The sequence below is a fragment of the Rhinoderma darwinii genome, chromosome 13 (genome assembly GCF_050947455.1).
Source record: "Rhinoderma darwinii isolate aRhiDar2 chromosome 13, aRhiDar2.hap1, whole genome shotgun sequence".
Classification (NCBI taxonomy): Eukaryota; Metazoa; Chordata; class Amphibia; order Anura; family Rhinodermatidae; genus Rhinoderma; species Rhinoderma darwinii.
The window spans coordinates 260,227-285,619 of record NC_134699.1 but is presented as its reverse complement, the minus strand read 5'-3'; the positions used below and the strand labels follow the sequence as shown (position 1 = coordinate 285,619).

At 51.4% G+C, this 25,393-nt stretch overlaps 1 protein-coding gene across 1 annotated transcript in view; it reads right to left on the bottom strand.

Moving 5' to 3' along the window:
- The window catches only part of PREX1 (phosphatidylinositol-3,4,5-trisphosphate dependent Rac exchange factor 1), a 138,940-nt gene extending 119,635 nt beyond the window's left edge, over nucleotides 1-19,305 (bottom strand). Inside the window, 1 exon segment of the mRNA XM_075846257.1 lies at nucleotides 18,698-19,305. Within this exon segment, the coding sequence (XP_075702372.1) occupies nucleotides 18,698-18,826 (129 nt within the window). The 5' untranslated portion in view covers nucleotides 18,827-19,305.
- Nucleotides 19,306-25,393: the final 6,088 nt, after the last annotated feature.

Here is a 25,393-nt window from a genome sequence, read left to right as displayed (position 1 = left end):
CCCCCCACACAATGTGACACGGGCTCAGCCATAAGATGTCATCAGGATCACTATATAATGATGCCCCCCCCTCTAAGTGGATGGTTAGGGCCATGTGGCGACTGCTGTACTCAGGCAAAGAGGTAGAAGGTCAGGGTATGTGCACACGACCATTTTTCAGGAGTAATGGAGGAGTTTTACGGCTCAAATTACGCCTGAAAAGACGGCTCCAATACGTCGGCAAACATCTGCCTATTGCCTGCAATGGCTCTTACGATGTTCTGCGCAGACGAGCTGTCATTTTACGCGTCGCTGTCAAAAGACGGCGCGTAAAATTACGGCTGCGTCAAAGAAGTGCAGGACAGTTCTTGGGACGTAATTGGAACAGTTTTTAATTGACTCCAATGAGGAACAGCTCCAAATTACGTCGCGAAAAACTGGAGTATGAGCAATTACATCTGAAATTTCAGACGTACTTTGCGTTGCCGTGTGAACATACCCTAACTATAATCGCCACACATCAGATGGAACCAAAGCGACCTTCAAAGACGAAAACCTGCAGCATCAGAGGATAAAACGTGCAGCGGTCCAGTCAACGCCTTATCCCCCCCCGAGACAACGGACAGTGTTCTCTTCTGTTTTCAGCGTTGGTCAGATCTGGGAGCTCCTAAGGCCGATTCCCAGGGAGTGCCACGCCGGGGAATGTTGTCAAGCTTCAGAGGAGAGAACTTCTAGGATGCGATGGCAGGATCCAGTGCCGCAACGCTCATGGAAGACAGATGCAGCAACAGGTTCACAGGCTCCGTGTCCCTCACACATCTAGCACCCTTTCCTGAACACCCCAACATCTGTTAGGAGGCCCCCTCTGCTAATTACAATAGGGCGATACAGGTAAAGGGGATCTCTAGGGGTCAGAAATTAATAACCCGGAATGGACGCCACACAGAAGGTACATAACCATACAGAGAAGTGATGGCATGGACGGTCCCGCCGGTATCATGTGACCTCACAATATCCAGAGGACTCCAGACACAAGAGACTATGGAGGACAGGAATTAACTCCTGCCAGTGCATTTATCCAGCCCCTAAAAATGCTCCGGAGCTGCGGCTTCTCCTCCCATCTCCACCGCGTTCTCTCTCAGGTTTCCCAGACGACTCTTGATGCTCATAAAGCGGCCAATGTTCCCAGCACAAAACAAGCCGCGGTTCCCAGGGAAGAGGAGAAGTTTTGTGACTGCAAAGGCCCATTGTGCAGAGCTCTGACCTACTTGAGATAAGAAAAGACGGAACTTTCTGGAAGGCTTCAGATTTCTGCTCTTACATAAGACCTCGTGCAGCCAGTCTACCACGTCCATCTGAGCAGCAGGTCCTCGGCATCAACACTGGACCCCACATATCAAAACGATGGCTGGAGATGGAAGCTGCACATTGGATAACAGGAATACTCCGGGCGGACACTAAAGTGGCACCGTCCACATCACAAGAGCTGCGGAGTACAAGTAGCTGGAAACCACAGTCCTCGCAATGTACAAAAATATCATGAAGATTGACGCTGCTGTACGCGTCGCTCACAGGGGACGATCCCCAGGAATACAAGGCTTCGCCTCATTGTTTCTGACTTGTATCTGTTCCTGAGGGACAGACAATATGGCCGCCTTGTACAGTCAACAGATGACGTGTCAGGATGTACATCACCCCCATCATTTCGGCTGATGAGGTCATTTATCATCCTGTCTCCTGGTGATGGAATCATTAGTAAGAATATAAGAGTCACAACAGAACAAGGTCTTCCTGCCCCTCCATAACATCCGACAAGGTGTCACAGACCGGGCCGAACAGGTCGAGGGGCCCCTAATAGAGTAAACAGAATATTATACATGGTAAGGTCTCCAGAAGAAACCTTCACACCGGTCACCTGAATCACTAACCAGCAGCACAGAGAGTTTCAGACCTTGACAACATGTAAGAATGGAGAACATGATCCGCCCGCTTATCATTGAGATCACATTCCTAACATTTACCTCTGTAACCGCCATGATACACCGGATCTCCTCTATATAAGCCCCTCACTATAGAAGAAAAATCTGTAATAAACGTAGAAAAGAACCTCAGCGGGCAGAATAACCCGGAGCAGCGTCACGACGTTAACCAGATACAACAGACGCCGCCACTGAGCTCCTGCATCTGGGGAAGGACAGGACTACCCAGAGGTGACTGCAGCGCCTCACACTCTCACCAAGAGGGAAGAGAAGCATTGCTGATGGGATGTCCGGGGTGATGGCAGCCTTCAGCGGAGGACAAGGCAAGGAGGATGGTGGTGGTGAGGAGGAAGAGGAGGAGGAGGAGGAACATAAAGAGAAGGAGGAGGATGGTGAGGAGGTGAAGATGAGGATGGTGGTGATGAGGATGATGGAGGAGGGTGGTGATAAGGAGGATGATTATGAGGATGATGATGAGGAGGGTGGTGATGAGGATGATTATGAAGTGGTGATCAGGAGGATGATGATGAGGGTGGTGGTGATAAGGAGATGGTGGTGATATGGAGGATGATGATGAGGGTGGTGGGGAGGAGGAGGGTGGTGGTGGTGGTGATCAGGAGGATGGTGATGAGAAGGAGGCGGATTAGAATGATGAGGATGGTGAAGTAAAGGGATGGTGAAGAGGAGGCGAATAAAGATAAGGATGAGGATGGTGAAGAGGAGGATGATGATGAGGGTGGTGGGGAGGAGGAGGAGGGTGGTGGTGATCAGGAGGATGGTGATGGGAAGAAGGCTGATTAGAATGATGAGGATGGTGAAGTAAAGGGATGGTGAAGAGGAGGAAGAGGAGGCGAATAAAGATAAGGATGAGGATGGTGAAGAGGAGGATGATGAGGGTGGTGGGGAGGAGGAGGAGGGTGGTGATAAGGAGGATGATGATGAGGAGAGTGGTGATGAGGATGATTATGAAGTGATGATCAGGAGGATGATGATGAGGGTGGTGGGGAGGAGGAGGAGGGTGGTGGTGATCAGGAGGATGGTGATGGGAAGAAGGCTGATTAGAATGATGAGGATGGTGAAGTAAAGGGATGGTGAAGAGGAGGCGAATAAAGATAAGGATGAGGATGGTGAAGAGGAGGATGATAATTTCTGGGATGCCCGATCTCCAGCAAGTCTACATTGGGCACTGGTCGGGGGCCATCACTATGTGGACAGGACTTTACAACACTCAGAATGACTAATCCAAAATCACTTGGTGCTCACACAGGGAACCATTAGGGGGATGAACCTACAGGTTTCCTACACTTCAGTCAATAGCAACCGAATCAGTGTGTGTACGTACACACACACACACACACACACACACACACACACACACACACACACCTCTATGGCCCCTGGGGGATGCCCTCTGACTGAGAATTAAACTGGGCCGCGGAGACATAAAACCCAAACTGGATGAAAGTAATTGGACTAAAAAAAAGACATCACTAAACCCCACGACTACCGTCTTATGATACAAAACATGGAGGTGCGCCACCTAGAGCGCTCACACTCCCCTGCAGCCCCAGGAGGGCCCCAGTCCTCAGCCACCTCCATCAATGATCCTACCCTGGCTCCCAGCTGCAGAGGAAAGAAATCTGCACCATCTACTCCCTACATCCGACAAAATGGAGAAGTTCTCGATGAGTAAGTGACGACTTGTCTGTTCTGACACCACGAAAAGAGGAAACACAACTTCACGTTTCAGCAAAACTCAAAGCCTGGCGTTTAAAATTAGCTCAAATTCCACACATCAAGTCCAAGAGTTATTTCCCAAAAACCAATGACAGAGACTATGTACCCAAGCCTCATGTGTGATACGGTCTGCTGTATCTAATCCGATCATGTATGATACAGTCTGCTGAGCGGTGTCTCTAATCCTACCATGAGTGATACAGTATCTTGTATCTAAGCCTACCACGTGTGATACGGTCTGCTGAGCTGTGTATCTAAGCCTACCAAGTGTACCCAGACTGTAGTGTCAGAATCCAGCACTTAGTGGCTATGACAGATCTTTACTTTGGTTTTCGTCGCCCTCTCTTATGTGCCGCACCCTTCATGTGCCGCTGACAGGAAGTGTGGAGAGCGGCGTACCTGTCCTGCCCCTCAAGACTCCAGATGTTCTTATCTGTCACTTCACATATTAGTGGAAAGCTGCAGACAACGTCGTCACATGTGAACAGCGATGGACAAAGTCGCTTAAAGGGCTTCTCTATGAGCAGATCAGGCTGCATGATGTCACACTATAGGGGGATCCTAGTGGAGTAGAAGCTGCCTATCCTGAGGTTTGTATTATCCCCCAATGTTTACATTGGGGGATAACGGGCAGCTCAATGTGCAGGACTGTTCTGTCCCGTCCTTTCCTGGGACACCGCTGCTCCCCGTCTCCATTACTGGTAGGGCTTGTTCACATCACGTTTTACAGCCCTATCTTGTGTCTTTTTGTGTTGGCATACGTTTTTGATGTATAGAATAGGGTTTTTGAAAATGCCCACAGAGGGTGAAACGTCGTGGTGATTGATATCCGGTGAAGATGATGTTTTCCAATGTTGAGGGCCGAGTGCAGCGATCTCCCAGCATACACTGCAGGGAGGGGATCTATCCAGAGGTCTCCAGATAACCTCCAATGCCCTGAAGCCCAAGAGCGAAGAGACGCTGCAGATCAGAGCACACCATACACGAGGACGGGTCCGATCTTAAAACTGAGGACCCACCAGGGACAATCGAAGACCAAGGAGCGGACACCCCCACAGTACATACATTATATAGGCGGTCAGCTTCATACATCAAGAAGTGTTGGGCTATATGGACCACCATATGAGAAACTGGGGGCCTACACTACAGGGGTACTGAGAAATAACCCAAGAATTGGGTATTAATACCAATATATAATAAAGTCCTGCCCCCCCCCCCCCCAGTGTAATCTGTGGAAACCAACCGTGGGTGTCATAAAAGCACAAATGTGCCAGATTTGATTATATACCATGAGCAGCAGGATCAGGCTATCAATTATCCATCCAATTTCAGGACCTACGAGAGCTGCTCAATGATCTCTTTATTTCTGCTGGTTGGATGACGGTCACATTCGCTGGACACCGCCCCCCCCCCCCACCGCCCCATTTGTTTCGCTCCAGGACACTTAATCCACGTAAACACTGGAGTATTTATTTTCAAACGTTCTGCTCTCAATTGACAGTCAATTCTTTGAATAGCAGAAACAAAGGAAAGCGTTTCATGATGCTGGAGAGGAAAATTAGGGGGATACCACAGCAGGAAACGTCCAGCCCGTCACCAAACCATCGCTGCTACATGACGGACCACAGTGGACCTTAAAGTGCCGGAACCAGAGTCATGGGGAAACACCATGTCTAAATCAGGAAACTGGTGGACTGCACCCCATCTGTCCGGGGTCCCCTGCTCACCAGCGGAGTCATCTACCCTAACGAGAACATGGACACCTCTGCCAGAAATATTACAGCTTCTTCACATGTAGTCATTTATGTGCAATACTTTACATGGAATGATATAGCAAGTCGCAGCAGGATACCAGGGGGAGAGAGCAAAAGACACCAGAAGACAAGAACCCACGTCAAGGAGAAGAAGAAGGGAAAGACAGAGGAGGAAGAGAAGGGAAAGACAGAGGAGGAAGAGAAGGGAAAGAGAGGAGGAAGAGAAGGCAAAGACAGAGGAGGAGGAGAAGGGAAAGACAGAGGAGGAGGAGAAGGGAAAGACAGAGGAGGAAGAGAAGGGAAAGACAGAGGAGGAAGAGGAGGGAAAGACAGAGGAGGAGGAGAAGGGAAAGACAGAGGAGGAGGAGAAGGGAAAGACAGAGGAGGAGGAGAAGGGAAAGACAGAGGAGGAAGAGAAGGGAAAGAGAGGAGGAAGAGAAGGGAAAGAGAGGAGGAAGAGAAGGGAAAGAGAGGAGGAAGAGAAGGGAAAGACAGAGGAGGAGGAGAAGACAGAGGAGGAAGAGAAGGGAAAGACAGAGGAGGAGGAGGAGAAGGGAAAGACAGAGGAGGAGGAGAAGGGAAAGACAGAGGAGGAAGAGGAGGGAAAGACAGAGGAGGAGGAGAAGGGAAAGACAGAGGAGGAGGAGAAGGGAAAGACAGAGGAGGAGGAGAAGGGAAAGACAGAGGAGGAAGAGAAGGGAAAGACAGAGGAGGAAGAGAAGGGAAAGACAGAGGAGGAAGAGAAGGGAAAGACAGAGGAGGAAGAGGAAGAGAAGGGAAAGACAGAGGAGGAAGAGGAGGAGAAGGGAAAGACAGAGGAGGAGAAGGGAAAGAGAGGAGGAAGAGGAGGAGAAGGGAAAGACAGAGGAGGAAGAGGAGGAGAAGGGAAAGACAGAGGAGGAAGAGGAGGAGAAGGGAAAGACAGAGGAGGAAGAGGAGGAGAAGGGAAAGACAGAGGAGGAAGAGGAGGAGAAGGGAAAGACAGAGGAGGAAGAGGAGGAGAAGGGAAAGACAGAGGAGGAAGAGAAGGGAAAGACAGAGGAGGAAGAGAAGGGAAAGACAGAGGAGGAAGAGAAGGGAAAGACAGAGGAGGAAGAGGAGGGAAAGACAGAGGAGGAGGAGAAGGGAAAGACAGAGGAGGAGGAGAAGGGAAAGACAGAGGAGGAGGAGGAGGGAAAGACAGAGGAGGAAGAGGAGGGAAAGACAGAGGAGGAGGAGAAGGGAAAGACAGAGGAGGAAGAGAAGGGAAAGACAGAGGAGGAAGAGAAGGGAAAGACAGAGGAGGAAGAGAAGGGAAAGACAGAGGAGGAAGAGAAGGGAAAGACAGAGGAGGAAGAGGAGGAGAAGGGAAAGACAGAGGAGGAAGAGGAGGAGAAGGGAAAGACAGAGGAGGAAGAGGAGGAGAAGGGAAGACAGAGGAGGAAGAGGAGGAGAAGGGAAAGACAGAGGAGGAAGAGGAGGAGAAGGGAAAGACAGAGGAGGAAGAGAAGGGAAAGACAGAGGAGGAAGAGAAGGGAAAGACAGAGGAGGAAAGAAAGACAGAGGAGGAAAGAAAGACAGAGGAGGAAGAGGAGGAGAAGGGAAAGACAGAGGAGGAAGAGGAGGAGAAGGGAAAGACAGAGGAGGAAGAGGAGGAGAAGGGAAAGACAGAGGAGGAAGAGAAGGGAAAGACAGAGGAGGAAGAGAAGGGAAAGACAGAGGAGGAAGAGAAGGGAAAGACAGAGGAGGAAAGAAAGACAGAGGAGGAAAGAAAGACAGAGGAGGAAAGACAGAGGAGGAAAAACAGGGGAGTTCAGGAGAGTTTTAACTCTGTTCTCAAGGAATCAAAACAGGCGATGGATGTGCTGGAAATCGTGCCACTAGATCAGCAATTAGCAGGCTTCCTCCTATGTGAGCCTCATACCATGACCCGTTAGAGTCGAGACTTTAGATCTAGAACCTACACAGCTCAGCTATGTCCCAACCAACCACATGCAAGTTATTGATACAAGACATGAAATTATAGACATACCTATAGAAGATGCAGCACATCCCGGGAGGAGGCCAGCAATACTATATCTCACAATTGGGGGTGTCCCTGCATTGGGGCCCGGGCGCTGCATGCTATGCTATAATGATAGATGCAATAAATAATACAATGAAGTGGAATGAGAATAAAATATGACAGACGTTCACATCTAGCGTCACAATTCCTAATTCTAGTCTCGTGTAAGAACTTAAAAAATGAGCCAACGACAGACAAGAATCCTCAGTGACCACCACGCACGCATCCAAAGGAGCAAGCAAACGCTGCCACAGGGCATTGTGGGGCAGAACTGCTGGCTGGCACCTCTGGGTCATGGCAGGGAGTCCCCATAGGTCACGCACTTTCTTAATTCTAGTGTATAAGCCAGCTTCTTGTTCACTAGTGGACGGACGTGAATAGGTTCTCTGTAAAACAAAGGGATCCCACAGCGAAACAGCAGCGTCTGACACAGATAGACTATAGAACATTTACTGCACAGGACAAGCCATCAGTTTGGACCAGACCAAATCAAAAAGAGATCATGGTCACTAGTCCGTGGTCAGTAAGGGGCGCCGGATCGGTCAGGCAATTCTGACCATACATAAGCACATAGACACGGTTCCTGGGCAGGATTCTCCACTCTCATGACGTTCAAAAGGTTAAGTAAAGCGGAGAGCAGAAATAAAAGACTCCGGTTTCCTTACTGTGGAGTTTGCAACTGGATCCAGTGCCCCCAGCTGACCCGCCTTCCATCGACACCTTTTATCTGGTTCTGGCACAGGTCCAGGTAGGGCACGGATGTCTGGCAGAGATATACAGCGCTGCTCTCAGTGCCTGGCAACCCAGTCCCTACCATCCAGACCTGCATCCCCCAGAGGTTGGACATCTGTAAGCTCCTGGCCCTTCTCGATTCTGAAAATTTTTATACATTTCTTACACCCCTATAATATATCACATTTCTCCATAAACGTTCCAGTGCGCCAAGAATTGTTACCTGGCTCCGTGTGACCCTTTCACCACCAACAACAAAATCCTGCGTCCAGAGTGACCCCAATAACCATTATCAGGGGATCCCGGGCTACAGGCGGTTGGAGCATATTATGTAGGAGGCTACAGGTGGTTGGAGCATATTATGTAGGAGGCTACAGGCGGTTGGAGCATATTATGTAGGAGGCTACAGGCGGTTGGAGCATATTATGTAGGAGGCTACAGGCGGTTGGAGCATATTATGTAGGAGGCTACAGGTGGTTGGAGCATATTATGTAGGAGGCTACAGGCGGCTGGGGCATATTATGTAGGAGGCTACAGGCGGTTGGAGCATATTATGTAGGAGGCTACAGGCGGCTGGGGCATATTATGTAGGAGGCTACAGGCGGCTGGGGCATATTATGCAGGAGGCTACAGGCAGTTGGAGCATATTATGTAGGAGGCTACAGGCGGTTGGAGCATATTATGCAGGAGGCTACAGGCGGTTGGAGCATATTATGCAGGAGGCTACAGGCGGTTGGAGCATATTATGCAGGAGGCTACAGGCGGTTGGAGCATATTATGCAGGAGGCTACAGGCGGTTGGAGCATATTATGCAGGAGGCTACAGGCGGTTGGAGCATATTATGCAGGAGGCTACAGGCGGTTGGAGCATATTATGCAGGAGGCTACAGGCAGTTGGAGCATATTATGTAGGAGGCTACAGGCGGTTGGAGCATATTATGTAGGAGGCTACAGGCGGTTGGAGCATATTATGTAGGAGGCTACAGGCGGCTGGGGCATATTATGTAGGAGGCTACAGGCGGCTGGAGCATATTATGCAGGAGGCTACAGGCGGTTGGAGCATATTATGCAGGAGGCTACAGGCGGTTGGAGCATATTATGTAGGAGGCTACAGGCGGTTGGAGCATATTATGTAGGAGGCCACAGGCGGTTGGAGCATATTATGCAGGAGGCTACAGGCGGTTGGAGCATATTATGTAGGAGGCTACAGGCGGTTGGAGCATATTATGCAGGAGGCTACAGGCGGTTGGAGCATATTATGCAGGAGGCTACAGGCGGTTGGAGCATATTATGTAGGAGGCTACAGGCGGTTGGAGCATATTATGTAGGAGGCTAAAGGCGGTTGGAGCATATTATGTAGGAGGCTACAGGCGGTTGGAGCATATTATGTAGGAGGCTACAGGCGGCTGGGGCATATTATGCAGGAGGCTACAGGCAGTTGGAGCATATTATGTAGGAGGCTACAGGCGGTTGGAGCATATTATGCAGGAGGCTACAGGCGGTTGGAGCATATTATGCAGGAGGCTACAGGCGGTTGGAGCATATTATGCAGGAGGCTACAGGCGGTTGGAGCATATTATGCAGGAGGCTACAGGCAGTTGGAGCATATTATGTAGGAGGCTACAGGCGGTTGGAGCATATTATGTAGGAGGCTACAGGCGGTTGGAGCATATTATGTAGGAGGCTACAGGCGGTTGGAGCATATTATGTAGGAGGCTACAGGCGGCTGGGGCATATTATGTAGGAGGCTACAGGCGGCTGGAGCATATTATGCAGGAGGCTACAGGCGGTTGGAGCATATTATGCAGGAGGCTACAGGCGGTTGGAGCATATTATGCAGGAGGCTACAGGCGGTTGGAGCATATTATGTAGGAGGCCACAGGCGGTTGGAGCATATTATGCAGGAGGCTACAGGCGGTTGGAGCATATTATGTAGGAGGCTACAGGCGGTTGGAGCATATTATGCAGGAGGCCACAGGCGGTTGGAGCATATTATGCAGGAGGCCACAGGCGGTTGGAGCATATTATGCAGGAGGCCACAGGCGGTTGGAGCATATTATGCAGGAGGCTACAGGCAGTTGGAGCATATTATGTAGGAGGCCACAGGCGGTTGGAGCATATTATGCAGGAGGCTACAGGCGGCTGGAGCATATTATGTAGGAGGCTACAGGCAGTTGGAGCATATTATGTAGGAGGCTACAGGCGGTTAGAGCATATTATGTAGGAGGCTACAGGCAGTTGGAGCATATTATGTAGGAGGCTACAGGCGGTTGGAGCATATTATGCAGGAGGCTACAGGCGGTTGGAGCATATTATGCAGGAGGTCACAGGCGGTTGGAGCATATTATGCAGGAGGCTACAGGCGGTTGGAGCATATTATGCAGGAGGCTACAGGCGGTTGGAGCATATTATGCAGGAGGCTACAGGCGGTTGGAGCATATTATGCAGGAGGCTACAGGCGGCTGGGGCATATTATGCAGGAGGCTACAGGCGGTTGGAGCACATTATGTAGGAGGCTACAGGCGGTTGGAGCACATTATGCAGGAGGCTACAGGCGGTTGGAGCATATTATGCAGGAGGCTACAGGCGGCTGGGGCATATTATGCAGGAGGCTACAGGCGGTTGGAGCATATTATGCAGGAGGCTACAGGCGGTTGGAGCATATTATGTAGGAGGCTACAGGCGGCTGGGGCATATTATGTAGGAGGCTACAGGCGGCTGGGGCATATTATGCAGGAGGCTACAGGCGGTTGGAGCATATTATGCAGGAGGCTACAGGCGGTTGGAGCATATTATGTAGGAGGCTACAGGCGGTTGGAGCACATTATGTAGGAGGCTACAGGCGGTTGGAGCATATTATGTAGGAGGCTACAGGCGGTTGGAGCACATTATGCAGGAGGCTACAGGCGGTTGGAGCATATTATGCAGGAGGCTACAGGCGGTTGGAGCATATTATGCAGGAGGCTACAGGCGGTTGGAGCATATTATGAAGGAGGCTACAGGCGGTTGGAGCATATTATGCAGGAGGCTACAGGCGGTTGGAGCATATTATGTAGGAGGCTACAGGCGGTTGGAGCATATTATGCAGGAGGCTACAGGCGGTTGGAGCATATTATGTAGGAGGCTACAGGCGGCTGGGGCATATTATGCAGGAGGCTACAGGCGGCTGGGGCATATTATGCAGGAGGCTACAGGCGGTTGGAGCATATTATGTAGGAGGCTACAGGCGGCTGGGGCATATTATGTAGGAGGCTACAGGCGGCTGGGGCATATTATGTAGGAGGCTACAGGCGGCTGGGGCATATTATGCAGGAGGCTACAGGCGGTTGGAGCATATTATGTAGGAGGCTACAGGCGGTTGGAGCATATTATGTAGGAGGCTACAGGCGGTTGGAGCATATTATGCAGGAGGCTACAGGCGGTTAGAGCATATTATGTAGGAGGCTACAGGCGGTTGGAGCATATTATGTAGGAGGCTACAGGCGGTTGGAGCATATTATGTAGGAGGCTACAGGCGGTTGGAGCATATTATGTAGGAGGCTACAGGCGGTTGGAGCATATTATGTAGGAGGCTACAGGCGGTTGGAGCATATTATGCAGGAGGCTACAGGCGGTTAGAGCATATTATGTAGGAGGCTACAGGCGGTTGGAGCATATTATGTAGGAGGCTACAGGCGGTTGGAGCATATTATGTAGGAGGCTACAGGCGGCTGGGGCATATTATGTAGGAGGCTACAGGCGGCTGGGGCATATTATGTAGGAGGCTACAGGCGGTTGGTACTGAACAATATATCCTTATTATTGATCGTTACTGCTGAGAAGACCGACGCCTGCAGACAGTCTGAGCCAGTGCGTTTTTAGTGGCCTGGGGAATAATAACTTCCATAGGGATTGTGGCCCTGGCAGCTCCTTTCTGGACTCTTCACCCCTAGGATTTGTCCAGTACTGATCTCCAGACTTATTTATATGATGAAGCAGAACCACCGACAGTAAAACCTGGAGGGAGAATGTGACTATCTCCACCTGACTGGAAAAACCACTGAGGAGAGAACCGTGAAGCGTCCAGCATTACACAGATTTCCTTATCTGTAGAAGTCATTAGGGAGCAGCAGACTTGTGACAGCGAGCCGTCATGGCAGACATTACATATCAGGACAGTCAGTCCGGAAATAGCACCAGGCCAGACAAACCCACATGACAAGATCGCCAGGGCAAAACTAGCAAGGAGCTAAACCTCACGGGGAAGGATACATATAGTCCGATATAGTAGGTTATAAGGACATGGCACCCCCAGAACGGTAATAACTGCACAGCGCAGGGGAAAACATGCAGCCTCCTCCAGATCAAGATGATCTAATCCCATAATAGCCAGGAGCGTAAACCTCACATTACACTTAATCCTCCAAGTATTAGAACTTTATGCGACAGGCGAAAGTCTCACACCAGGAAATCACGTCCCTGGAATCTCCATATTACCATGATGGTTGCTGCATTATGGGCCTTGTGGGTAAATCAGAAAACGACCAGGAGTGCAACACAAGAAGGAGCAGAAGGAATCATGTCCCATGTGACGGAGCCCACCACGCAAAATACCTGCTGGAGAATTGTGGCTCCCGGATTCAGCAGCCGCTGGGACCGTAGAACGCCGGCCGACCGCTGAGGAGGGATGAAGAGGCGAAAGTGGCTCAATACAACACTGCTCCAATGTATTACCCTGAACTTGTCTGCTGAACCTGCTCGGTGAGGGGAACTCATCACATATCTGTGCAAATGAGAAAATCTTCAGTTCTGGGGACATGATAAAGAACCGTGGAGACCGGCGGGGGGGGGGCGCATGACGGTCATCAGGAATGACGGGGGACTAGAAGCCGATGACATCACCGAGTATGAGGCGCCCGGTGACTCAGTTAAGGGACAGACTTTCGTTTGTGTTTTCTTAGACTTGAGAGTTTGAAGTAGGTGAAATAGAAAAACAGAAAGAGCAGCCCTGCACCTCGCTTTGGTCTACAGGGCCCTGCGCCACTTGGGCGAGGCAGCTTTAGAGACGAGATAAACAAGCAGCATGAGAGGAGGCCCAAGCCAGGTCCAGGCCTGTAAACCACTATGCTGGGAACGTCTTAAAGCTGAAGGCACCTCACCTAGATCACTCGTCTCCTGTACCAACTAAAGTGCATTACACAGTGACCACCACAAGCGTGCGACCCCCCCCCCCCCCACTTGCAACCCCTTCACAATGTGCCAGCGAGTCTCCAGGGGAGAATACTGCACCATTATGTGGCCTGTGCCGTCATCACAATAATGTACACGGACCTGCAGGAATTATACAGCGGGACAAGTAATAACTGCCCGCGACAGGGTGGTCATGAGGTTAAGATGTTGCTCGATTGATATAGAGAAATATTTTCGGGGTCTGGAAATTACCCCACGAACTCTAGTTTTCAAACAAATAGAAGACAACGTAATGTCAATCCTATAAAGTAAAAGAAATGACAGAGACCGAAAAATACATCAGCCCGGATCAAACACTGACTATCCTGATAATATTGTAATGTCACAGGAAACAGGATGGTCTACGAGGAGATGGACCCGCGCCCCACAGTCTACAAGGAGACCTAGGACCCGCGCCCCACAGTCTACAAGGAGACCTAGGACCCGCGCCCCACAGTCTACAAGGAGACCTAGGACCCGCGCCCCACAGTCTACAAGGAGACCTAGTACCCGCGCCCCACAGTCTACAAGGAGACCTAGGACCCGCGCCCCACAGTCTACAAGGAGACCTAGGACCCGCGCCCCACAGTCTACAAGGAGACCTAGGACCCGCGCCCCACAGTCTACAAGGAGACCTAGGACCCGCACCCCACAGTCTACAGGGAGACCTAGGACTTGCGCCCCACAGTCTACAGGGAGACCTAGGACCCGCGCCCCACAGTCTACAGGGAGACCTAGGACCCGCGCCCCACAGTCTACAGGGAGACCTAGGACCCGCGCCCCACAGTCTACAGGGAGACCTAGGACCCGCGCCCCACAGTCTACAAGGAGACCTAGGACCCGCGCCCCACAGTCTACAAGGAGACCTAGGACCCGCGCCCCACAGTCTACAAGGAGACCTAGGACCCGCGCCCCACAGTCTACAAGGAGACCTAGGACCCGCGCCCCACAGTCTACAAGGAGACCTAGGACCCGCGCCCCACAGTCTACAAGGAGACCTAGGACCCGCGCCCCACAGTCTACAGGGAGACCTAGGACCCGCGCCCCACAGTCTACAGGGAGACCTAGGACCCGCGCCCCACAGTCTACAGGGAGACCTAGGACCCGCGCCCCACAGTCTACAGGGAGACCTAGGACCCGCGCCCCACAGTCTACAAGGAGACCTAGGACCCGCGCCCCACAGTCTACAAGGAGACCTAGGACCCGCGCCCCACAGTCTACAAGGAGACCTAGGACCCGCGCCCCACAGTCTACAAGGAGACCTAGGACCCGCGCCCCACAGTCTACAGGGAGACCTAGGACCCGCGCCCCACAGTCTACAGGGAGACCTAGGACCCGCGCCCCACAGTCTACAGGGAGACCTAGGACCCGCGCCCCACAGTCTACAAGGAGACCTAGGACCCGCGCCCCACAGTCTACAAGGAGACCTAGGACCCGCGCCCCACAGTCTACAAGGAGACCTAGGACCCGCGCCCCACAGTCTACAAGGAGACCTAGGACCCGCGCCCCACAGTCTACAGGGAGACCTAGGACCCGCGCCCCACAGTCTACAAGGAGACCTAGGACCCACGCCCCACAGTCTACAAGGAGACCTAGGACCCGCGCCCCACAGTCTACAAGGAGACCTAGGACCCGCGCCCCACAGTCTACAAGGAGACCTAGGACCCGCGCCCCACAGTCTACAGGGAGACCTAGGACGCGCGCCCCACAGTCTACAAGGAGACCTAGGACCCGCGCCCCACAGTCTACAGGGAGACCTAGGACCCGCGCCCCACAGTCTACAAGGAGACCTAGGACCCGCGCCCCACAGTCTACAAGGAGACCTAGGACCCGCGCCCCACAGTCTACAAGGAGACCTAGGGCCCGCGCCCCACAGTCTACAAGGAGACCTAGGGCCCGCGCCCCACAGTCTACAGGGAGACCTAGGACCCGCGCCCCACAGTCTACAGGGAGACCTAGGACCCGCGCCCCACAGTCTACAAGGAGACCTAGGACCGCGCCCCACAGTCTACAAGGAGACCTAGGACCTGTCTATGGGGCACATGGCTTGAGACTAAACCATTGTTAACCACGGCTTCTGTTTACCATATGAACATTGTGTCTCTGGGTCTTTAGGCCTCTTAGTAGCTCAAGATTCCTTATGACTGAACCTGTTCATCAATGCTGGAAATTTGGAGCAGTAGCAGCGGGGTCACGGCTGTAATACTCTGAACAGGTTCTCTTTCCACTAGTCTGATACAATTCATGGTAGAAGGAAGTCTATTCTCAGTGTCCTCATGTCAGTAACATACAGGAAGCTCTGAGCAGATCGCGCTGAGGCAAGAATGGTTATTTCACCACAATGGAGGTTGTTTCACTTGTAGACACTTTACGTAAAAAGAGAACAACATTCTCCGGAAGGTCTAATAAAAAAAAAAAAAATGCAGGGCCTTCGCTTACACATTAATGTCACAGATAGATTCAGTTTAAAGCAGCCACACTACCCCAGTATGAAATCTAACTCCATGTCTGAGGTACCATGAGGACAGCAAGGAGAAGACGACCACGAGTGAGAGCCGTGACCGGACCTGGACTGTAAGGATTAGTAGGCTGATCGCCATTACTTCGTCTCTCCAGGGTATATAGGTGGTATGGTAAAGAAGAATTCTGTAAAGCCCAATCTGGTCACAGCGCAGGGATACAATGATGAAGCATCTATGAGAACCCAATGATACACAAGCAGCGGCACCAGCCCATCAGCAGCAGAATAATCCTACTTCAGAAGCTCTGACCCCACAAACCTTCCTAGACAGATTTTTCCCAGCAATACGCAAAGTGTAACGTGTAACAGGACAGCCTCCCCCAGGTGTGGTAGTGAGCCCCCCATGTTATAGTGTCAGAACATATACGACATAGCCGCAAATAGGAGCAACATCAAACCCCATTAATCTGGGTTTCCTCCCACACCCCAAAAACATACCAGTAGGGAATTTAGATTGTGAGCCCCAATGAGGACATAAATAAGGACCTCTGTACAGCGCTGCGGAATATGATGAATGCTCTATGCTGCTCTGAGCGTGTGTCACATGACGTTCGACACGGTAGTCATTTGTGACAAGCCAACCGTATCACCCGGATACAAGGCCAGCATCCCGACAGGTGACCGCAGCACCCAGACGCACCAAGGAGATCGCAGCACCCAGACGCGCCTACGAGGAGACCGCAGCACCCCGACGTGGTGACCGCAGCACCCTGACGCACCGATAAGGAGACTGCAGCACCCCGACCGTAGCACCGACGAGGAGACGTACTGATCCTGGTCAATCGTCTTTGCCCCTTTATACGGTGCTGAAGTCTACCATCAGATGTAGAACATCCTGAACCATGGCAGAATCGTGATTGTTACGCCCAGTAATGTCCCGAATCTGCTCCGAGTTTTCTTGCACCGTCCTCGGTATTATCACAGCTGTAGGATTCTTAAAGGGACCAGCAAGGTGTTCAGCACCCTACGCTCCACAAAGTACCAGCCATCTTCTACATAACTTAGATCTTATTCCATTCCACATTTCCGCTAGGACATCCAATAAGTCCAGACCCTACGTTTACTATTCCAGCACTGCTGGGGTTAATGAAACAGCACCCTAGTCGTGTCTGCATTGAGTGACAGATTATGCTGAATCCCTGATGACCTCCTGGTTCACAAATGGAGGAAACGCACATAATCCCAGGACTTCACAAGAGTCGCTGTTCTGTCTCTTTAATCCAGTTACGGACCCTGAAGTAAAGCACTTCACACACAATCCGCAAACAGCGGAACACCATCGCAGCTGCACACAAACCTGACACCGAGGGTCCAGTCATATCAGGACCCCTCTGTCACCAGTAGCGGGGTGCTGGTATCTGTAGTTCCACAACACTGGAAGATGCACAAACACATAGGCAACAACAACACAAGGGAAACTTTGCAGCCATTGCAGTCATGTAGGAGAACGTCCACTGCTCCGCCACACTGACCCCATGTCCTGGAGGAGGGTGCATGGTCAATACATAAGCCCAGCATAGGGAAACTCATGATATAACACCCAGCAGTCCTACAACACCTAAACGCTACAGCAGCCTGGGACACCAGTGTAAAGGTTGTAGGGTGGAGCACACACACAAGGAACAGGTTACAGGATGAGAACACATGTGGCAGGCACACAGACCGGGCTCAGGTTGTACGGTGGAGCACACATACAGACAAAGCTCAGGTTGTAGGGTGGAGCACACTCACAGACAGGGCTCAAGGTTGCAGAGTGAAGCTCCCACACTGGTTTCAGGATGTAAGCTGGGAACATACAAACAAATAGGGTTCAGGTTGCAGGATGGAGCAGACAGTAGAGGTAGGGTGGAGTACACAGGGTTAAATTGTAGGGTGGAGTACACAGGATTAAGTTGCAGGATGGAGCATACTTTGTAGGGTGGAGTAGACAGGGTGAACTGGCAGGATGGAGCAAAGGTTGTAGGGTGGAGTATACAGGGTGAACTGGCAGGATGGAGCAAAGGTTGTAGGGTGGAGTATACAGGGTGAACTGGCAGGATGGAGCAAAGGTTGTAGGGTGGAGTACACAGGGTGAACTGGCAGGATGGAGCAAAGGTTGTAGGGTGGAGTACACAGGGTGAACTGGCAGGATGGAGCAACGGTTGTAGGGTGGAGTACACAGGGTGAACTGGCAGGATGGAGCAAAGGTTGTAGGGTGGAGTACACAGGGTGAACTGGCAGGATGGAGCAAAGGTTGTAGGGTGGAGTACACAGGGTGAACTGGCAGGATGAAGCAGACAGCGGTTGTAGGGTGGAGTACACAGTAAGTTGCAGGATGGAGCAGAGGTTGTAGGGTGGAGTGCACAAGGTGAAGTGGCAGGATGGAGCAGAGGTTGTAGGGTGGAGTAGACAGGGTTAAGTTGCAGGATGAAGCAGACAGCGGTTGTAGGGTGGAGTACACAGGGTAAGTTGCAGGATGGAGCAGAGGTTGTAGGGTGGAGTACACAGGGTGAAGTGGCAGGATGGAGAAGAGGTTGTAGGGTGGAGTGCACAGGGTGAAGTGGCAGGATGGAGAAGAGGTTGTAGGGTGGAGTACACGGGGTGAAGTGGCAGGCTGGAGCAGAGGTTGTAGGGTGGAGTGCACAGGGTGAAGTGGCAGGATGGAGAAGAGGTTGTAGGGTGGAGTACACAGGGTGAAGTTGCAGGAAGGAGCAGACAGTACAGGTTGCATGCTCCAAACACAAAGGACATGTGCCGCTACCCACCGACTGCAGGAAGCGCAGGGTCCCCACATAGTCCCGCTCGGTGCCCAAGATCTCGTTGAGGACGCACAGCCGAAGCCGGAGCTGACGATCGGAGTCCCTGCTGCTGCCCGCCTGCTCCTCAGCTTCCATGTCCGCCAGTGACCCGGGCTCAGGAGGCAGCAGCGCTCAGTGCAGCCCTTGCTTCCCTGCACGGCTCCGGGCGCTCTCCTGTACCGGGGAAAGCATCGTCCGGGGGAAAGTTTATAGCAATATCTGAGTCGTGCGCTTGTAAGGACCCCGGAATAGCCCCTGCTGCCCGGTTCTCCCCTCCGGTGCTGCTGCCAGTCTCTTCTCTCCTCTGTGCTGCTGGTTCAGGCAGAGCGCACAATACAGGATGGGGGAGGGTGGAGGTGCGCTCCCATCCTCTTAGCCTATTGTCGCCGCTCGCACCGCTACATTGTATCGCTGCATTTCCTATCGCACAACGCCGGTTAGGGGTGCAACGGACTAGTGGTGGCTGAAGGTCTGTCGATCCCGCTGACGGAGCTACACGGAAGGTCCGCCGGTAACGGAGCGGCTGGACAGTTTGCGCTCACCGCTCTCAAATCTGTTTGGTCACCGCGCACCACACCCATGAGATCTAGGCCACACACCCTTTACCCCCATGTTCCAGCACCCATGTTCCCTAAACTTCATGCGAGCGCAGATTATTGAGGAGCAGACAGAGAAAATGACAAGAGCTTCATCGTACGATCACATCGCTCAACTCATTCACGCGTTACTTCTCTATACAACCCCTATGTGAATAAACTCTCACCTTTAACCCATTGTCTATAGCCACGGTTTAAAAAAAAACACGGAAAGTTTGCTAATATCGGTTCATGTATCTGATTTATATATTAAGGAGGCTTGTAACAAATGCTGTAAATGTTCTGCCCCCTGCTGATCATACATGTGTCACGCAGCTGGAAACAAGGACATGTACAGCAGAAATGTATAACTTTATCAAGCTGCAAAGATAAGAGCACCCACACCCCTAGATTTCTGCTGAATATCCTCATCTGGACGGTCGGTCGGAGTTGGCTACACACTGGTTTCTGGTTATATCCTCATCTGGACGGTCGGTCTGAGTTGGCTACACACTGGTTTCTGGTTATATCCTCATCTGTATAGTCGGTCTGAGTTGGCTACACACTGACATCTGGTTAATATCCTCATCTGGTCGGCCTGATTTGGCTACACACTGGTTTCTGGTTAATATCCTCATCTGGACGGTCGGCCTGAGTTGGCTACACACTGGTTTCTGGTTAATATCCTCATCTGGACGGTCGGTCTGAGTTGGCTACACACTGGTTTCTGGTTAATATCCTCATCTGGATAGTCAGTCTGAGTTGGCTAAACACTGATATCTGTTTAATATCCTCATCTGGACGGTCGGTATGAGTTGGCTAAACACTGATATCTGGTTATATCCTCATCTGGTCGGTCTGAGTTGGCTACACACTGGTTGCTGGTTGATATCAACATCTGTATAGTCGGTCTGAGTTGGCTACACACTGATATCTGGTTAATATCCTCATCTGGTCGGCCTGATTTGGCTACACACTGGTTTCTGGTTATTATCCTCATCTGGATAGTCAGTCTGAGTTGGCTACACACTGGTTTCTGGTTAATATCCTCATCTGGACGGTCGGTCTGAGTAGGCTACACACTGATATCTGGTTAATATCATCATCTGGTCGGCCTGATTTGGCTACACACTGGTTTCTGGTTAATATCCTCATCTGGACGGTCGGTCTGAGTTGGCTATACACTGATATCTGGTTAATATCCTCATCTGGTCGGCCTGATTTGGCTACACACTGGTTTCTGGTTAATATCCTCATCTGGACGGTCGGTCTGAGTTGGTTACACACTGGTTTCTGGTTAATATCCTCATCTGGATGGTCGGTCTGAGTTGGTTACACACTGGTTTCTGGTTAATATCCTCATCTGGACGGTCGGTCTGAGTTGGCTACATACTGGTTTCTGGTTAATATCCTCATCTGGATAGTCGGTCTGAGTTAGCTACACACTGGTTTCTGGTTAATATCCTCATCATGTCGGTCTGAGTTAGCTACACACTGGTTGCTGGTTAATATCATCATCTGTATAGTCGGTCTGAGTTGGCTAAACAATGATATCTGGTTAATATCCTCATCTGGACGGTCGGTCTGAGTTGGCTACATACTGGTTTCTGGTTAATATCCTCATCTGGACGGTCGGTCTGAGTTGGCTACACACTGGTTTCTGGTTAATATCCTCATCTGGATAGTCGGTCTGAGTTGGCTACACACTGGTTTCTGGTTAATATCCTCATCTGAACGGTCGGTCTGAGTTAGCTACACACTGACATCTGGTTAATATCCTGATCTGGACGGTCAGCCTGAGTTGGCTACACACTGATATCTGATTATGCCCTCATCTGAACGGTCGGTCTGAGTTGGTTAAACACTGGTTTCTGGTTATACCCTCATCTGGACGGTCGGTCTGAGTTGGCTACACACTGGTTTCTGGTAAATATCCTCATCTGGACGGTCGGTCTGAGTTGGCTACACACTGGTTTCTGGTTAATATCCTCATCTGGACGGTTGGTCTGAGTTGGCTTCAAACTGGTATCTGGTTAATATCCTCATTTTGACGGTCGGTCTGAGTTGGCTACATACTGGTATCTGGTTATATCCTCATCTGGACGGTTGGTCTGAGTTGGCTACTGTAACGTCTATGGCCACGGCCCGTCGTTCGGTCCTTAACCCCGACGGCCGTGGCCATGGACAGCTTACCTCCCTGCAGCGTCGTCCCCCAGGCAGGCACCGGCACTCACTTCCGGATTCTGTGTGTCTCCGGCGGGGGCGCGCGCCCGGACGTGCACGGCCTTAAAGGGCCAGTGCGCGCGATTTTGCAGTAAACCTGCAATCTGGCCCAGGATGCCCTTGGCTATAAAAAGGGCTCTGCCCTCTTGCCCTTTGCCAGAGCGTTGTTAGTTTTCCCATTGTCCGTCTTGCTTATGGTCTCCCAGTGTCTTCCAGCCTCCCAGTATACCTTGCTCCTGTATCCCGTATCCCGTTTCCGTGCTACCTAGTGCTATTGCCGTGCTGTGCTACCTGCCGTGCTACAGCCTACGCTGTCCTGCTACGCCTCACCGGACGACTTCCCGCCGCCTGGTCCTGGACGTGCCCGTCTCGCCACTGCCTACGATTGCCTCAGGTACTCTCGCTGAACTATCGAACTGTGTACTTACCGGTTTGGCCAGCTGCCATTCCGCTACGCGGTATGGCCCAGTGGGTTCACACCTCGAACCGTGACAGCTACACACTGGTTTCTAGTTAATATCCTCATCTGGACAGTCGGTCTGAGTTGGTTACACACTGGTTTCTGGTTAATATCCTCATCTGGATAGTCAGTCTGAGTTGGCAACACACTGGTTTCTGGTTAATATCCTCACCTGGACGGTCGGTCTGAGTTGGTTACACACTGGTTTCTGGTTAATATCCTCATCTGGACGGTCAGTCTGAGTTGGCTACACACTGGTTTCTGGTTAATATCCTCATCTGGACGGTCAGTCTGCGTTGGCTACACACTGGTATCTGGTTAATATCCTCATCTGGTCGGTCTGAGTTGTCTACACACTGTGTAATGATGGGGGTAGGGAAACAGACAAGTGAGCGCTAATCTACCCGCCACTCAGTCCCTGCCTACTTGCAACGACCCGCCCTAGGCGACGGGGTACAACTGGGCGACGGTCCCTACGCTCAGTAAGTGCACGACAGACAAACAGACAAGGGTACCCAAGCTAAGGGAAATGGGGCAGTTGCCCACGGCAACACCGTGAGCAACAAGAGTGGTGAACGAGCCGAGTCAAACCAGGAGTGTACGAGGTACCAAACGCAGAGCAGGAGAGTAGTGAACAAGCCGAGTCAAACCAGGAATGTACGAGGTACCAAACGCAGAGCAGGAGAGTGGTCAGTAAGCCAGGGTCAGTATGAAGCAGGGTCAAATAGTTCAGAAGCTGCAGTAGGGCCAGGAAACCAAACGAGAAGAATCACAAGCAAGGAGGAACAGGAAAGGCAGGTATAAATAGACAGAGGGCGGGAGCTAGCTCCGTCTGGCCAGGCTGTGATAGGCTCTCCCACTCCTAAGCCTGCCATCCTGAGTGGTGGAAGATGGAGTCAGTCTCACAGACATAGAAGCAGGTGCAGACTGATTACCTATGGGCGTTGACACAGAAGGTGTGCCTGACAGATCCTTTACAGTACCCCCCTTTTATGAGGGGTCACCGGACCCTTTCTAGGTGGACCTGGTTTATTGGGGAAACGAAGGTGGAACCTCCTGACCAATACCCCAGCATGAACATCCTGGGCGGGTACCCAAGTCCTCTCCTCAGGCCCGTATCCTCTCCAATGGACCAGGTACTGGAGGGAGCCTTGGATCATCTTGCTGTCCACAATCTTGGCCACCTCGAATTCCACCCCCTCAGGGGTGAGAACGGGGACAGGAGGTTTCCTCGAGGGAGCCAAGGACGGGGAGCAGCGTTTAAGGAGGGAGGCATGAAACACGTCGTGTACTCGAAAAGATGAGGGCAACTCCAGTCCGAAGGAGACAGGATTGAGGACTTCAATGACCTTGTACGGCCCTATAAACCGGGGAGCAAACTTCTTGGACGGGACCTTAAGGCGCAAGTTCTTAGACGATAGCCACACCAGATCCCCGACCATAAACAAGGGGTTAGCAGAACGTCTTCTATCTGCCTGAGTTTTTTGTATGCTCTGGGACGCCTCTAGGTTCTTCTGAACCTGGGCCCAGACTGTGCACAGTTCCCGATGAACGACCTCTACCTCGGGATTGTTGGAACTGCCAGGTGAAACGGAGGAGAACCGTGGATTAAACCCCAAATTACAGAAAAAGGGGGAGACCCCTGACGAGTTACTGACCCGGTTATTAAGGGAAAATTCGGAGAGGGGAATGAATGAGACCCAATCATATTGACAGTCAGAGATAAAACACCTTAAATATTGTTCTAGAGACTGATTAGTCCTCTCAGTTTGGCCATTAGTTTCAGGATGGAAGGCAGAGGAGAAGGACAGATCAATCTCCAACTTTTTACAGAAGGCTCTCCAAAACAATGAAACAAATTGTACCCCTCTGTCCGAAACAATATTGACAGGGACCCCATGGAGAAGCAGGATGTGTTTGACAAACAAGGTAGCTAACGTCTTAGCATTGGGTAGTTTCTTGAGGGGCACAAAGTGGCACATCTTACTGAAGCGGTCTACTACAACCCACACCACCGACTTGCCTTGAGATGGAGGCAAATCGGTGATAAAATCCATGGAGATATGGGTCCAAGGTCTCTGGGGAATGGGCAAAGAACGTAGTAAGCCTGCTGGTCGGGACCTGGGAGTCTTGGACCTAGCACAAACCTCACAAGCGGGGACGTAGGCCTTAACGTCTTTAGGCAACCCAGGCCACCAATAGTTTCTGGCAATGAGGTTCTTGGTACCCAGGATGCCTGAAAGACCAGATAGTGCGGAGTCATGATTTTCCCTAAGTACCCTTAGCCGGAATTGCAGGGGAACAAACAGCTTGTTCACAGGAAGGTTCCCGGGAGCTGAACCTTGATCAGCCGCAATTTCAGAGACTAAATCAGCATCAATAGAGGAAATGATGATACCTGGAGGCAAAATACAAGCAGGCTCTTCCTCCGAAGGAGGGCTGGCCATGAAGCTACGCGACAGTGCATCAGCCTTAATATTTTTAGACCCAGCCCTATAGGTAACCAAAAAGTTGAATCTGGTAAAAAATAACGCCCATCGAGCTTGTCTCTGGTTTAGCCTCCGGGCAGATTCTAGGAAAACCAGATTCTTGTGATCGGTAAGGACCGTTACCAGGTGCCTAGCCCCCTCCAGGAAGTGGCGCCACTCTTCAAATGCCCATTTAATGGCTAAGAGTTCGCGGTTGCCAATATCATAGTTACTCTCAGTGGGCGAAAACTTCCTGGAGAAGTAGGCACAGGGACGGAGATGGGTGAGGGACCTGGTACCCTGGGACAAGACAGCCCCCACCTCGGATGCGTCAACCTCCATGATAAATGGCTCCATTTGGTTGGGCTGAACCAGCACCGGGGCCGAGATAAAGCACTTCTTAAGGACCTCAAAAGCCTGGACAGCCTCAGGAGGCCAGTGGAGGAGATCAGCACCTTTGCGAGTGAGGTCCGTAAGAGGCTTAGCGATGACCGAGAAGTTAGCAATAAATCTCCTGTAATAATTAGCGTACCCCAAGAAACACTGTAACGCCTTCAGGGAGGCAGGTTGGACCCATTCCGCCACAGCCTGGACCTTGGCGGGGTCCATGCGGAATTCATGAGGAGTGAGGATTTGACCCAAAAATGGTATCTCCTGCACCCCAAACACACATTTTTCGGTCTTCGCAAACAGTTTGTTTTCCCGAAGGACCTGGAGCACCTTCCTGACATGCTCAATGTGGGAGGACCAGTCCTTGGAAAACACAAGTATGTCATCAAGGTACACTACAAGAAATACCCCCAGGTAATCTCTTAAAATCTCATTTATGAAATTCTGGAAGACCGCAGGAGCATTACACAACCCAAAGGGCATGACGAGGTATTCGAAATGACCTTCGGGCGTGTTAAACGCAGTCTTCCACTCATCCCCCTCTTTG